This window comes from Dendrobates tinctorius, unplaced genomic scaffold (assembly GCF_039654945.1).
Source record: "Dendrobates tinctorius isolate UK_male_01 unplaced genomic scaffold, ASM3965494v1 ptg000065l, whole genome shotgun sequence".
In the NCBI taxonomy this organism is placed as follows: Eukaryota; Metazoa; Chordata; class Amphibia; order Anura; family Dendrobatidae; genus Dendrobates; species Dendrobates tinctorius.
In genome coordinates, this window is record NW_027361733.1 from 25,918,445 (window position 1) to 25,934,688 (window position 16,244).

General features: G+C 46.2%; 1 protein-coding gene across 1 annotated transcript in view; it reads right to left on the minus strand.

Annotated features, from left to right (window-relative positions):
• Positions 1-2,389: 2,389 nt before the first annotated feature.
• Positions 2,390-16,244, minus strand: part of NSFL1C (NSFL1 cofactor) — a 47,270-nt gene continuing 33,415 nt past the window's right edge. The window contains exons 7-9 of the mRNA XM_073580795.1: positions 15,732-15,869; positions 15,459-15,623; positions 2,390-2,773 (exon numbers count right to left, since the gene is read on the minus strand). Of these exons, the coding sequence (XP_073436896.1) occupies positions 2,611-2,773; positions 15,459-15,623; positions 15,732-15,869 (466 nt within the window). The 3' untranslated portion in view covers positions 2,390-2,610. The remainder of the gene's footprint in view (positions 2,774-15,458; positions 15,624-15,731; positions 15,870-16,244) is intronic.

Genomic DNA, 16,244 nt, shown 5'->3' on the forward strand with positions numbered 1-16,244 from the left:
AACGGGAGTCTTCAAAATGTAGACAAACTGAAACAAAATGTGTTAAAAGGGCCAGAAGTTATTGTTATATAAAGAACATGCTTTACTTGGCTAAAAACGGGAATTAAAACCCATAAATAATACCCAGTCCAGTCTCATAGCCAAAGCAAAATTGTAAAAAAAAAAATAATATGAGACATTTTATTATCCAACCACCAGCTGTGTAGAGGCAGTAATTGCATTGCCCAAAATGCCCTTTGCCACATTGGGTACCTTGATTATAAACAGTATGTGCTAGGTGTGGACCCTGTTACAGAATTTGTGCTGCGGCCCAGAAGCCGATAGGTACACCTCTGCCCCTTCCTGCTAGCATACCTGTGATGTAGTTTGCTCCATCTGCAATGCGCTACCATAATATCTGAGCCCCATCTCCCCCATTATATCAGAGCCAAAGATTAGGGGTCAATAAGCACAGACCATTCTGGTAATCTTTCTAAGCGGATCTCCAGCTTTGCTGCCAAAATTACCTTACCCGCATGCCCTGACAACTTACTGGGAGTCTTAATTTTGCCACAGCTGATGAGCCTGGAAAGCATAACTTTTCTAAGAGACACCCATAGTTTATAATCCAGCTGTCTAGTGTTGATCTACTGCAGTACAGACTGTAGGATCTGCAAGAGGATTGAAGAAGGTGACATATCCAATGGAATAGTATATTATGCTTAGCTAAAAGGCAACATTATTGTTTATTCAATTAGTTAAAAAAAAAAAAAAAAAAAAAAAAAAAAAGGCGATTGCTGATTCTTTAAAGAGAACCTGATAGAAACCTGACAGGTGATACATGCTGCCCAAACCACAAGACTTCAGCCAGGTATGTTTATACATGCATTCAGGGAGGAAAAACCATGTCCAACTCGTCTCCAGTGCTGCTTGATTTCTGGCGGCTTTTAAAGTTTGCTTTTCTCTGAAATGTACCTGTCTGTGATCATGCAGACCGTTGTCCAGCCATGTATCAGCTTTCACGTTCTCTTTCATATATCTTTATATTGGTCAGCTCTCTAAGTCACTTGCATAGACCTAAACAGTGATGAGCGGATCAGGAAAAATACGAATTCACCTGTTCCTGGGACAATGTACAGTTCCAGAAAAAAAAAAAAAACCTTACATGTAAAATCTGCATCATGATTTCACTTTTTAAAGTGTACACAATGGGGGAGATCATCAAAAACGGTCTAATAGCAAAACTGGCTTACCCATAGCAACCAATCAAAGCTCAGCTTTCACTTCTCACACTGCTCTGGTAAAATTAAAGCTGCACTGGTTGAATGCTAAGATTTTTGTGGAACTTGTAAAGGTTTTTTTTTTGCTGGCACTGTATTTGCGAAGAAGTTATTCTTTGTTTATTATGTTTGCATTATAAAAGGTAAATAAATTTGAAAATTATGTAAAAAAAATCTTTATACTCACCCCCCCGGCTCCTCTGCAACTTACCGCCACCTGTCTGTCCTCGCTGCATCTTCTGATTCCCCACTGCTCGCATTGGAATCTTGGGGCCTCCTACTCTTTACTGGTCGTCCGGCTGTCATGGTGCCTAGGAGTTCTGTGCAAGCGATCAGAAAGTCATCATAATGACATCACAGCATTCAACATGATCGTCTTGCTCTGATGCGCAGAACTCGCCCGGAGCGCCATGACAGACGGAAATCCGGCAACGTGTGAGAGGCCAGAAGATTAGAACACAAGCAGCAGGGTATCAGAAGATGTGCAAGGGCCAGACAGGTTTTCGAGTTTTGGAGAATAGCAGAGGGGCAGAGGGGCTGAAGAGGTGAGGTGAATATAAGGATTTTTTTTTTTTATCCTTTTGATGGCCCATCATGGTTCAGAAAAAATGGTGAACAGTGGTCACTATTTTGCTGATTCCATGTGGAAGAGACTTCCCAAAAAAAAAAAAATCTTCATTTTGACGAACACTTATTTTTGTAAAAGTCAATTCCATTTGAATTTATCTCTTGAGCTAATATTAAACTTTTGGCTCCCTGGAGCCACCACAAGAGGGAGCAATAAGATAGCAGAATGCAAAGCAGTGAGCTCCCTCTAGTGGTGGCTGCAGGTAGACAGGACTTTATCATGTAAAACTATACTTATGCAGCAGATTTGGAGCTCTGTATCGTGAAGAGAGTGCGGTGGTACTTCGCCTACAAAGATATTTTCCAAAATTAATCCATTCAGAATATTGGACCTGAAAGCGACAGTATTAAAATATAGACATTTGCAATATTCACACCGGATCTCTTATTCAAGGGAACCATTTTTGGATATAGGAAGCTTTTCTACGATCCTTACCTCAGGCATTTGGGATAAATGGCCAAGCTCAGGATTCAGGTCTGACATGTAAATCATTAAGACAGCATTGAAGGTTTTTTGGTATTATTTCCTATTTATTTCACTTTAAGTCCAATGCTTATTACAAATCCTGCAAAATGTACGTCTAGAGAGGATATGAGAGTCCACCCGAAGCATTGGGGAACCCAGGACTACAAGACAGAATGGCTTCATGTCACCAGAAGAGGTTAGCACAGAAGGGAAGATTGGAATAGAATGATGGGATGGGGGGGGGGGGGGGATGTGATGTCATATTAATCGCTGCACAATGACGGCATTCAGAAGGTTTGCCTCCTTCAGTGTCAGGTTTTCATCAGTCAACTCTTTGTTTGGGAAAGTTGTCATCAGTACAAAGCTGGTAGCAGCCATTGCTGGTCGGGCGCTCGCAATAAACATACGGATGTCACGGATCCTGCAAGAGACAGATAATGTCAGTGACAGCAGAAAGTAATTGGTGTAAAGTGTTCGTTTAGGAGATAAGGTAACATCTGTGCACCAAGCAGAGAGGACCCTAAAACTTCTACAGTTGCACTCGTTAAACGCCTTACATTACTAAAAATTACTGTTACTCTGTGCAACTATTCCTTCCATTATCTAGTTCTCCATGTGTGACCTCCTACTTGCCTTCCTCATATCATGAGCCTGTAACATAGTCTGTGCTACCCAACAATCAGCAATTACCCACTCGCCTCTATTTGCCTCTGTAAATAGAATCATAGCGTTGGAAGGGACCTCCTGGGCCATCAGGTCCACGCCCCTGCTCAAAGCAGGATTCGCTAAATCATCCCAGTCAGATGTCTGTCCAGCCTCTGTTTGAAGACTTCTATAGAAGGAGAACTCACCACCTCTCCTGGCAGCCTGTTCCACTCATTGATTACTCTGTCAAAAAGTTTTTTCTAATATCCAAGGCCTGTTTCACACTTCTGTTTTTGACCATCAGTCAAAATCCGCCGTTTTTGCAAAAAAACGGATCCGCCATTTTTTTGGCGGATCCGTTTTTTCCCCATTGACTTGCATTACCGGCGGATCTTGACGGTTGGCCATCCGTTGGATCCGTTTTTTTTTGCGGTTCCGTCAAATTTTTTGCGTCCGCCGAGATGCCTGGACAGACCATGTAACGTTTTTTTTTTTACTGCAAGATCCGCATTGTTATACAGCGCATGCCTGGAGGAATGAAGTCAGGAGGAAATTTAACCCTGAAATCATTTCTGGCAGACAGTGAAAAAAGTCTCTCTCTCTGGGCAGCGGTTCCTTTAAAATTCTGCGGATCCGTCAAAAAAACAGATCCGGTGGCATCTGTTCACTTCAGGTAGGAACGGATCTGCTTTCCGCCTTTTTGGCGGGTTTTAACTGAAACAAAAAACTGAAGTGTGAAACAGGCCTAATCTGTGTCTCCTCCCATTCAGTTTCATCCCATTGCTTCTAGTCTTTCCTTGTGCAAATGAGAATAAAGATGATCCTTCTACAATGTGACAGCCCTTGAGATACAGTCATATGTTAAAGTTTGGGCACCCCTATTAATGTTAACCTTTTTTCTTTATAACAATTTTGGTTTTTGCAACAGCTATTTCAGTTTCATATATCTAATAACTGATGGACTCCGTTATATTTCTGGATTCAAATGAGGTTTATGGTACTAACAGAAAATGTGCAATCTGCATTTAAACAAAATTTGACCGTGCAAAAGTATGGGCACCCTTATCATTATCATTTGCTCCCCCCCTCCCTGTCTTGCTCTACACATTTCTTCTTGTGTAGACAGGGAGGGGGGGGAGCAGGTGAATAAGCCCCGCCCAGCGGACCGGACTGCGGCAGTTTACATACATCTGAACCGATATAAAAAGGTATTTATGCATGAAAGGTGCGGGGTCAGGGGGAAGCAAAAGTACTTAGAGAATCCTTATGTGACACACAATTGAATGATATCATTATATGATATCTCAAAAGAGGGGTGACAGATTCCCTTTAAGTCTCCTCTCCGTCTTCTCTTCTACAAGCTAAACATTCCCAAATCCTGCAACCTTTCCTCATAAGACAGGGTTTGCAGACCGGTCACCATTCTGGTCGCTCTTTTCTGAACTTGCTCCAGTTTGTTGATGTCTTTTTTAAAATGTGGCGCCCAGAACTGGACACAATATTCCAGATGAGGTCTGACCAAAGAGGAGTAGAGGGAAATAATGACTTCACGTGATCTAGACTGGATGCGGCTGCTGGTTCCCTGAAAAATGTCCACAGGAAAATTGCAGCATCACAAAGTTTAAGCGCTATGATTTTTGAGGTGCAAGGTGAGAATGTTCACATGATCTGTGATTAACTTGAGATTTACAGTTGAACTAGTGCAAAACTGCAAAAATGAAGATCTGTGTTTGTAGCAGTCTGTCATTATCAGCGATAGATATAGTCTGCTCTCATCTCTCACTGATTCTGCCTTACTCCTCCCACCAGCCCAAAACAGCAGCACATGCAGAACCAGCAGCAGTGTGATCCATAGGAGCCATCACAGAAGTATCAATGTATTATCTGTGGAGTTACATGGGACTGCAGGTCACATCTCCGTGGGAGCCCAACAAAAGCAGGGAGCTGCTGGCAGAGATAGTTGTTCCTGGAAGCCCAGCAGACACAGCAGAAAGTTGAAATTCTGCCACTTGTACCACCTCGTGTACTTGCTGAGAATGTATGTTTTTGCAGTGGTGTAACTGAAGCCCGATGGGCCCCATTGCCAAATTTGGACCTGCCCCCCCCCCCCACACACACACACATTGGTCAGATGTATGGGCCCCTGTAGTGTTCTAATTTCTATAAAGATTTATGAATTGCCCCTTTCATTATGTAGTGAAATGTCCCCCATCCTGGTATATATGCCCATCATCCTGGTGAATATGTCTGCATCCTGGTATACAGTATATGTCCCAATGCTGGTAAATATGGTCCCCATCCTGGTATGTATGGTCCAAATGGTCTCCATCCTGGTATATATGCCTACTTCCTGGTATATATGTCGCCAATCCTAGTGTGTGTGTCCCCGTTATGCCCCTAATGCATAATTAAAAACATTCTACTCACCTTTCCTCTGCTCCAACGTCGCCCAGTGTCTTTTGTATCCACCGCACAGCCCGGCAACTGACAACGGAGTGTGCGCCATTGTCATGCGCCCCTCCCTGTGGCTGCACGTCAGCTCACAGCCACTGCATGTGTCGCAGTGCAGCATGTATTGCAGTGCAGGGACCCGACGGGTCTCTGTAACACCATGCATGTCATCTGGATCTGCGTCTTCAGTGAGGACGGAGATCCAGCAGAAGCAGGCATCTGTACCCCCATGCCTGCTTGTGGCCTTCATCGCGACCACAGTCGTTGCACCTCTGTTTTTTTTCTGTTGTTAAACCAAGTCTTACCAATGTGTGTTCCCCTCACCCTGTCTTGTCCGAGTGGTGTTCTACCCGTGGGGATCAAGTGTGGGCATTCAGTGGGATGAGCCCTGGTTTTTGCAGGCTCTCGAAAGACAGCCAGGCCAGCAGACAAGAGCACCCACTGACCTGTGTGTCTTTGTGGAGCCCCCAGGAGTATGGTCGCCACAGTGGCATTACCTTTCTCCTAGGGAGGGTGATGTCATGCTTGGAAGCAATGAAGAATCTCTCTGTCAGGTAAATCCAGCACACAGCACAGTTCCCACTCCAGGCCAGCAGAGGGAGCTCTGAACCCAAACTGCTGAGGAGCTGCTCTCTGTGGCCAGGAAAGGGAAGTTAAGGGAGTTCGTGTGGAGAAGGCGAAGTATGTGGACGTGGGAGAGATGAGCTGGAGGATTGAGCTGAAGTCAGGCTCACTTCTAGCTGTATCGCATTGTCTGGAGTCCAGTATCCGAGGTTGTATGGATGCTGATGGTCCTGCAGCAAAAAAAAACGGTGGAACAAGAGGCTGTAAATGCTCTGTTCCCAACTAAGACTCGGAGGCACAGCAGCGTGTGTGAGCCAGAAAGAGGAGGCTACAGCTGCCTGCCATACGAGGGGAGTTCTAAAAGAGAGCAAGCAAGAGGAACTTCAGTGTAACTCAGAACTGCAAGTGCCTCAGATAAGCGCTAGAAAGGAGACTACACAACCCATCTGCATAGAGAGATTCCCAAGTTGCTTCCAGGCTTATTAAATCCTGTTCCATCTGTAATCTGGATCCTGGACTGCACTTACAAAGCAAAGTAAAGGTAAAGGAAACTGCACCCTGTTGTGTCATTGCCTTCTTCCTGCAACCCCTTCAGCACTGCTATATCTTTGTGCCTAACATTACACCCTCTTCCTCAACACCTATTACTACTGCCCTGGGACTACAGCTCTACCTGTGGGGAGCTTTAACATCTTTGCTGCCTTATACCATCTGTCCCAGAGGATCTGCACTGCAGCGTCGGCTTAACCCCTTCATTGCCGAGCACCACAGGTGGCGTCACGTATCATCTACCTATAAAATTTTTTCAGCTACGTTTCACCCCTTTCGAATGGACGCCCAGGGCCACGGACCGGGTCACTGCCACCGTGACACATCCCTCTGAGACACCGGCCCGGTACAGAGTAACCCTACAGCCATGGGGGCGATCCATCTCCATAGTGATGTCACTGACCAACAGAGGAGCCGGAAGTGCCAGAGCAGCGCCGCTCTCCCATTGATTTCAGTGGCAGTGAGTCTGGCACCTGCACTTCCTTCCCTGTCCACTTATGACTACCAAGAGTTAGAGTGAACAGATCCTACGTAGTTATGCATCATACACATATACTGCAGATGTAGGCAGGCATAGGATGAAAGAAATTGCAGAATGGATTGGAATAAGGGTCTCTAGGCCCATACACACCACACAGAGTGGAATTATTTTTAGCACAGTGGACTGACAGCTCGTAAGAACATAATCTGTACTCTGGGACTAGGTATGAGTGAACCGAACCTGCAGAACCCGGAGAAGTAAGCTGGACCCAGAGACTTGTGGTGAAATCCATTCTGCATTTTCTTTGCTGCCTGTGTTGTGCTGTATTGTATTTCAATGGAGCCCATGGAAGTCAACTGGGTTTCCTTGTTGACATTATTTCACATGTTCCTTCCAGCGCTTCCCCACCCCCATTGTTTCAAATTGGCAATCCTGTCATTCCTTTTGGTACAACCCCAGTGAACATTGGCTTTCCTGCTGTGCCAGCCAATTGTATTTTGGTTAGTTAAAGCATGTAGTTTAATAGCTCTCTCCCCATATTTTTTTTAATTTATTTTCAATAAAAGTGTATTTTGAGTTCATCTAAAGTATTCTAGCCAGAGGAACAACAAAGTTATGATTTACTTGGGGTTTGAATATCATGCATTTCATACTATCAATGCAGTGGTGACTTGGAAATGCCGACTGCATCGCTCTTCAAAGTGCCATTGAGTTCTCAAAACAAAAGATCACAACTTAGAATACTGAGTACAGTTCTGGTCTCCGATGTATAAGAAAGACATAGCTGAACTGGAGCGGGTGCAGAGAAGAGCGACCAAGGTTATTAGGGAACTAGGGGGTCTGCAATACCAAGACAGGTTATTACACTTGGGGTTATTTAGTTTGGAGAATCGAAGGCTTAGGGGTGATCTTATTACAATATATAAATATATGCGGGGACAGTACAAAGACCTTTCTAATGATATTTTTACTCTTAGACCTGTGACGGGGACAAGGGGGCATCCTCTACGTCTGGAGGAAAGAAGGTTTAAGCATACTCACAGACGTAGATTCTTTACTGTAAGAGCAGTGAGACTATGCAACTCTCTGCCATATGATGTTGTAATGAGTGATTCCCTACTAAAATTTAAGAAGGGACTGGATGCCTTTCTTGAAAAGTATAATATTACAGGGTATATACACTGGATTCCTTGATAGGGCGTTGATCCAGGGAGCTAGTCTGATTGCCGTATGTGGAGTCGGGAAGGAATTTTTTCCCCAATGTGAAGCTTACTGTTTGCCACATGGGTTTTTTTTGCCTTCCTCTGGATCAACACGTTAGGGCAAGTTATGATAGGATATGGGTTGAACTAGATGGACTTAAAGTATTCCTTCAACCTTAATTACTATGTTACTATGTAGTTCAAGAACCAACAGAACATTATGACTCCTGCCCTCAAAAAGCAGAAGCAAATGTGCTGCAGAGCATCTCTCCTAGAATTCTCCTGCCCTGCAGAGAGAATTATTCTCCTGCCCTGCAGAGTATCTCACCTATACCTGTATACTATCCCCCTGTCCTACAGAGCATTTAACCTATAATTTCTATATACTATTCTCTGTCCTGCAGAGCATCTCACCTATAATTGTATATTATTCTCCTGCCCTGCTGAGCATCTCACCTATACCTGTATACTATCCCCCATCCTGCAGAGCACTTAACCTATAATTCTATACTATTCTCTGTCCTACAGAGCATCTCACCTATAATTCTAGAATATTCTTCTGGCCTGCAGAGCATCTCACGTATACTTGCATGCTATCCCCGTGTCTTGCAGAGCATCTTACCTATAACTCGCTACTGTTTTCCTGTGGGTATTCATGTCTGTGGGCAATTTTCACATATCATGTGAACATCCTCACCTTGCACCTCAAATATCATAGATCTGAAACTTTGTGATGATGCAAATGGCAATTCTCTGTGTGGGCAATTTTCTGGTCACCGCTTCTGCTAATACATCCTATAATTGCATTTGCCTTTTTTGCTGCTGCATCACACTGTTGACTCATATTCAGTCTGTGATCTATTAGTATACCCAAGAGAGAGTTTTTTTTCCAGCCGCCAGAACAGACTTTAGGGTTAATTTTCCCCACTGAGACATTCTTCCAACTGGATGTGCAGCCATTTACGACCACTCTTAGGGTCCGATCACTAAGCCAGTTATGAATCCACCTAACACTAACACCTAATACTCTCTGCTGCTTTTTCTATCGACTCTTATTTCTCGATTTTCCTCATTATGCCTCTGCCAATATAAAGATGAGGCCGCTCTGCTTCACAAGATCAGTACACTCCCTCCTAAAATACTATGTCTGTGCTACTGGGGGCATTTTTTTTTTTTTTTTTAAAGATGCATTGTTACTAGTCATTCACCTGTCACTGGTCTCTGACCTTCCTTACTACCCCTACAAATAGAGCCCAGACATCATTGGAGAGAAGAGGTCTCACTGCATCCAAAAAACAAATCAATATAGACCTCTCAATCACTTCCCGGTTGGGGCGAATTTTCATTTTTGTGCTTTTGTTGTTCTTCCCATCCTTTCAAGATCCATAACGTCATTAATTTTCCGTCAATAGCCATATGGACTTTTTATGCAGTAAAAGCTGTAGTTTTTATTGGTATCATTTTGGAATACAAACGGAATTTTGTTCTTTTAGTTTTATTCCATTTGTTTTGGAAAAATGGAATAAAATAAAAGCATTTCATTGACCGGACTTTTACAGACTCTGCAATACAAAATCTTTATTTCTCCTACGCCTCATTGGGGGACACAGGACCATGGGTGTTATGCTGCTAGCCACTAGGACGACACTAAGTGAACACAGAAAAAAGTTAACTCCTCCTCTGCAGTACACACCCTCTCGCTGGCTGAGATTTACCCAGTTCTTGCTTAGTGTCTGTAGGAGGCACTTGGGTCTGGCTTCAGACCCCAACGTTTTTATTTTCGATTTTTGAAATTTTTTCTGTAATTTATTTTTTTAATTAACAGAGTGAAGGGGGCGACGGATTCCTTTCAAGGGTCCGCTCTCCCCCGAACCAACAATAGGCGAGAACGCGGAGTATACCTCCCCGTACGCTCTCCTGCGACGACTGGGGCATACCGGATTCTTCTGGGCGACTGTTCCTTTACGGTCCCGATCTCCCCACACAGATACGAGGGCAAGCGCACGGAGCACACAGAGAAGAATTTAGGAGCGCTTCGGATATCCTGAATCAGCCCCATGGCCTCTCCATCCCCCTGCCTGGGGGGGGGGGGGGGAAATCGATTGAGGTATACCCCTTTAAGAACTCCCCCGGCTCTGCTGCATCGCCCGGGAGGATGAGATCTGCAGGCTGGGTCCTGGACTGAGTGAGCACCGGATTGGAGGTATGGGGTCGGGTCCTGGTCCCTGGGAGAAGCGCTGACCTAGTGTCAGCTGCGGTACACCGGCACCCTGCCCTGTCGCGGCCCCCCCATTCTCTCCTTCACCCGGCGCTCACTGCAGGCAGGCCCTGAAATTTAGTTCCCAGCTGACTAGGCCGCAATTTACATAGCGCCGCCGCCCACGTCCTTGGCGCTTCTCGCTCTGTATGAGAAGCGCCCTGCTAGTCTCGGGGGCCATGTCCTTTTCGCCTCAGGCTCTGTCACGGCTGCAGGGCGCGCACTGACAGCATCTGGTGACGCTGCAGGGCCACCGCTATTCCTCCTGGGGACACAGCATCAGGACCGTGGGTAAGCTGCATCTGCCCTCAGAACAAAGCTTAACCCATTGTCTGCACATTCCCTGAAGCTGCAGCCCAGGCTCTGCCTGTAACCCTTTCAGGGGCACTATGTCTCAATCTAAAGGAAGCCAAAAGGGCTACTAAGAAGCACACCGCGTTCTTTACCGCTTGCAAGTCTGCCTTGCCCAGTGCCCAAACTAATCAGCCATGCACGGATTGAGACCCGGTTTGGACTCCCACGCCATACGTCGCCGCTGCTACGGTGCTCCATGCGTTTAGTCCCCCTGAGTGGGCTGCGTCCCTGTCACGATGAGTAGGTCAGGGAGCTGGCGTCCTCCGGATACAAAATAGAATTTTCTTCCCCTCCTCCAACACGTTTTTTCCAATCCTCGCCTGCCAAGACAAAAGCCTTCCTTCAGGCCGTTCATGAGCTGCAAAAGGGACGGAGTAATCATTCCGGTCCCTCAAGACAAAAGGTTCGGGGTTTTTTATTCAAACCTTCCAAAGAAGGATGGCACAATGCGGCCCATACTGGACCTCAAGCTGTTAAATCAGTTTTTCAAGGTACCGCGATTCCGAATGGAAAAAGGAGAGTTCCTAGCATCCATCGATATCAAAGATGCTTACCTTCACATCCCAATTTGCCTGTCCCACCAGCAGTTCCTGCATTTTGCAATTCGCAAGGAACACTTCCAGTTCGTTGCCTTGCCCTTCGGACTCGCTACCGCCCCCAGGGTCTTTACCAAGGTCATGGCAGCTGTCATGGTCGTTCTTCACACTCAGGGAGTGGTGGTACTGCCGTATCTGGACGAACTGCTAATCAAGGGTCTGTCTCTTCCAGCCTGCGAGGAATCCGTGGATATCACAGTAAATACACTTTCTCGCCTGGGTTGGAAGATAAACTTCGAAAAAAGTCTTCACCAACATCGGCCCAGCAGATTTCCTTTTTGGGAATGATCTTGGACACTTCCCGCGGGTTGGTCATTCTCCCTCCAGAAAAGGCCCGAGCCTTACAACAGGGAGCACGGACTCTTTCCCGACCGGTTTCTCACTCCATACGTTTCAGCATGAGAGTTCTCAGAAAAATGGTGAGCAGGGGGTTGGACCAGATGGCCCAGGAGGTCCCTTCCAACTCTACGATTCTATGATAGAAGCAGTCCCATTCGCACAGTTCCATCTCCGCTCTTTACAACATGCTTTGCTGTTAACTTGGGACAAGAACCTGTTCTCCCTGGACTGTCAGTTCCTTCTGTCCCTGCGGGTCAGACAAGCCCTCAAGTGGTGGACACTGAAATCCTCCCTGAATCAATGGAAGTCCTTTCTCCCAGTACGATGGTCGGTGGTGATCACCGACGCAAGTCTTCTGGGCTGGGGTGCGGTTTTTCGTCACCACATGGCACAGGGTCGTTGGTCAATTCGAGAGTCACGTCTCTCCATCAATATCTTGGAGATACGAGTGATCAGATTAGCACCAACTGAGTTTCCACCATCTCCTCGCAGGTCACCCCCATCAGGATCCAATCCGACAACGCCATGGCTGTGGCGTATATCTACCGTCAGGGGGGTACCCGGAGCAGGATGGCCATGCACGAAGTGAGTCACATCCTCCATTGGGCGGAGACCAACCATTCGCCCATCTCAGCAATCCACATCCCGGGGGTAGACAATTGAGCGGCGGATTTTCTCAGTCGCCAAGGCCTTGCCTCAGGAGAGTGGTCTCTTCATCCGGAAGTCTTAAAGCAGATTTGCCATCGCTGGGGGACTCTGGATGTGGATCTCATGGCCTCAAGACTAAACAAGGTTCCTCGATTTATTGTCCAATCACGCGATCCATGTGCCATCGGAGCGGACGCCCTAGTTCTGCCATGGCACCTGTTCCGGCTCCTGTACATTTCCCCCCCCCCCTCTTCCCTTGCTCCCAGAGTGTCATCAAGAAAATCAAAGCAGAGGGAGTAGCAGTGATCCTAGTCATGCCAGATTGGCTGCGCCGGGCATGGTACGCAGAACTAGTACAACTAGTCGCCAACGTTCCCTGGCGACTTCCAGCTCGCATGGATCTACTCTCACAGGGCCCGATTTACCACCAGAACTATGGGGCCCTGTCTGACGGCGTGGCCGTTGAATCCTGGATTTTAGCACAGGCTAGTTTTTCTCATGATGTGATCTCCACCATGATTAGTACTAGGAAGCCCCTGTCCATGTGCATTTATCACCGCACCTGGAAAACACTCTTCTCGTGGTGCAAGGACCATGGACGATCCCCTCTGGTGTTTTCCATTCCTTCCATATTGGAATTCCTACAATCCAGATTAGAGTCAGGCCTCGCAGTTAGCTCGCTCAAGGGCCAAATTACAGCTTTGTCAGTTCTATTCCAACGCAAAATTGCCACCAAACAGCAGGTGAAGACGTTCATTCAGGGAGTTTCCCATGTGGCGCCTCCCTATAAAAGGCCATTGGAATCTTGGTACTTTAACTTGGTTCTTGGAGCCTCCTTTTGAACCACTGCAGGACGTACCACTAACTATTCTCTCTTGGAAGCTGGTCTTTCTAGTGGCAATTACATCAATCAGACGAGTTTCAGAATTGGTGGCCCTGTCCTGCCGTCCTCCGTTCCTGAATTTTCATCAGGACAAAGCAGTTCTCAGGACGTCCCTGTCTTTACTGCCCAAAGTCGTGTCTTCCTTTCATCTCAATGAGGAAATTGTTTTGCCTTCCTTCTGTCCGGCACCAGTCCATCGCATTGAAAAGGCCCTCCACACCCTGGATGTGGTTAGGGTTCTTAGACGGTACATCTCGCGGACGGCTCCCTTCCGCAAGTTCGATGCCCTGTTCGTACTTCCAAGGGTCTAGCCGCCTCAAAAGCCATGCTAGCCAGGTGGATTCGCTTGGCTATTCAGGAATCCTACCGTGTGAGGGACACACCTGTCCCAGCAGAAATTAAGGTGCATTCTACCCGATCAGTGGGCACCTCTTGGGTCAGTCGGCACCTGGCGACGGCAGAACAGGTCTTGGTCTAGTCTGCATACCTTTATAAAACATTACCAAATTCATTCTCAGGCCTCTGCGGATGCAGCTCTTGGCAGACGCATCCTGCAATCGGCAGTACCACAATGTTAAGTCAGTGGTACATGGGGGGTATTAGCAGTTGTATGCTCCCCACCCAGGGACTGCTTTAGGACGTCCCATGGTCCTGTGTCCCCCAATGAGGCGTAGGAGAAATAGGGATTTTTGTGGTACTCACCGTAAAATCCTTTTCTCCGAGCCAATTGTTGGGGGATACAGCACCCACCCTGTTTAGCCTATTGGCTTACTGTAGCGTCTTTATGTTTTGACAGAGTTATTGTTATTTGTTTAATGCTCCTACTGCTTTTTCACCGAACTGGGGAAATCTCAGCCAGCGAGAGGGTGTATACTGCAGAGGAGTTAACTTTTTTCTGTGTTCACTTAGTGTCCCCCTAGTGGCAAGCAGCATAACACCCATGGTCCTGCGTCCCCCAATGATTGGCTCGGAGAAAAGGATTTTACGGTGAGTACACACAAAAATCCCTATTTTATTTAATTTCCTTATTTATAATTTGAGAAATGAGGGACAATTTTGGCCTATACCGTATTTTGCAGATTAGAAGGTTTATAACACGCACCTTAAATTTTGGAGAGGAGAAAATAAAAAAAAGTTTTAATAAAATGGTGGTGTGTGCTATAATCCACTTTTACGGTAGCTTACCCGGGAGGACGGAGATGGAGCGGGGTCCCAGGTGGCAGGGTCGCTGCTGCAGGGTGTTCGGCGGCGGCAGGAGCAGGATGATGCTGCATGCCCCAAGCTGCTAGGGACAGGGTGTTTGACAGTACAGGGGCTCCGTTGACATTATGTGAAAGCCCAGAGCCCCGCACTTTCCATACTTTTCAATGCAGTGGCCTTTGGGACAATGGCTGCAGGAGGCAGCGGCATGCGCAATGGTGATCTTGAAAGAGGAGATCTCATTGCAGAGATCTCAAACTGCATATACGCTGCCTCCGGTGGCCATATTCACGGAGTCCACCGCATTGAAGAGTATGGAAAGTGCGGGGCTTCAGACTGTCACAAAATGTCGGTGGAGCTGATGCACTGCCGAACATCCAGCCCTACCAGTATGGGGCCAGCAGCATCGCCCTACTCCTGCTTCCACCAGGAATCTTCCTGCAGCAGCTACCACGGAAACCCACTCCACTACAGCAGGCAAATTCCACTGCAGCTACAATTCGGATAATAAGAGTGTGTCTTAACAGAAAAATATGATACATTATTTAATATTTTTAAAAAATATTTTTGAACCTGCATTCAAAAATGAAGCACAAAAATGCTACGTCCAATTGCTGCCATTACTGGCAGTATAACACAGCTGAAACATGCCATGGGTAGAGGAGTGTCAGTTACTGAACCTGCTCCACACACCTGTACCTGACGTAAGATGTACACATGACACAGAAAAATACTTGTATCTCTGTATCAACAATATTTGTATCCTGAACTGGGTCATCACTATCACTTAGCTCTTCAGTGAGACGTGAAGCCAGACCCCCCCTTTGTCCTCACTGCTGGTGAAGGTGCCATGCAATCATGATTTTACACATCTCTAATTGAAATATGAACATTGGTAAACCGCTGTGGATAGACACGATGGAAGTGGAATGCTTACCGGTGACTGTGATTGAACTTTTGGACCAGTCTTCCCCCATCTGCCAGCCGAATCTGAATGTTAGTGGTGGGGTCGGAGCTGTCGATGTTCACCGAGGAGCTGGCCCGGGCTTCATTTTCAGCCTGCTGTGAGGGGGACGCTGTGCTCAGGACATTGGGGGTTGTACTGGCAGCAACCAAAAAGGAGGAAAAGAAAACTATAAGTGTTAGAAAAACTACAGTATTAATGTCCTAATACAAGAGGCATCAATATAATTGGGGGCATATCTCTCACCTGCCGAGTTTCTGTCCTTCTCCTGTGAAAGCTTTGAAGGACATTTTAGGCTTCACAAAGTCTTCATCACGGTGATCTTCCATATCCAAGTTCACCTGTCCGCCCTGGGCTAGCCTGCGGAGCTCGCCTGGAATCTCCCTGATTTTATATATTTGGAGAAACAAGGTTAAAGTAGCATTCTGTTTCCTACTAAAATGAGTGGCCCCCAAAACTCATCGTCAGTGTCAAGTAGCAGCTTTAACCCTCGTAAGAGGATTTGACTATACCATACAATATAAGCTAATGGGCCTTGGCCAAGTCTTTTTGGTCATTTAGATATTAGTGGTATATTGAGTAGTAATACAATAAATATGTCTAACATAGTTGCCTAAAACAAAAGGATCTTCTGAGTCACTAGTGAAGTGACAATATTGCCTAAAAAAAAAAAAAAAAAAAAAACCATCAAAAGAATAAGTGGCATTTTATTAAGCTTTTCTTTTATGGGCTTCCAGCAATTGGATCCCCAGTAGTTTA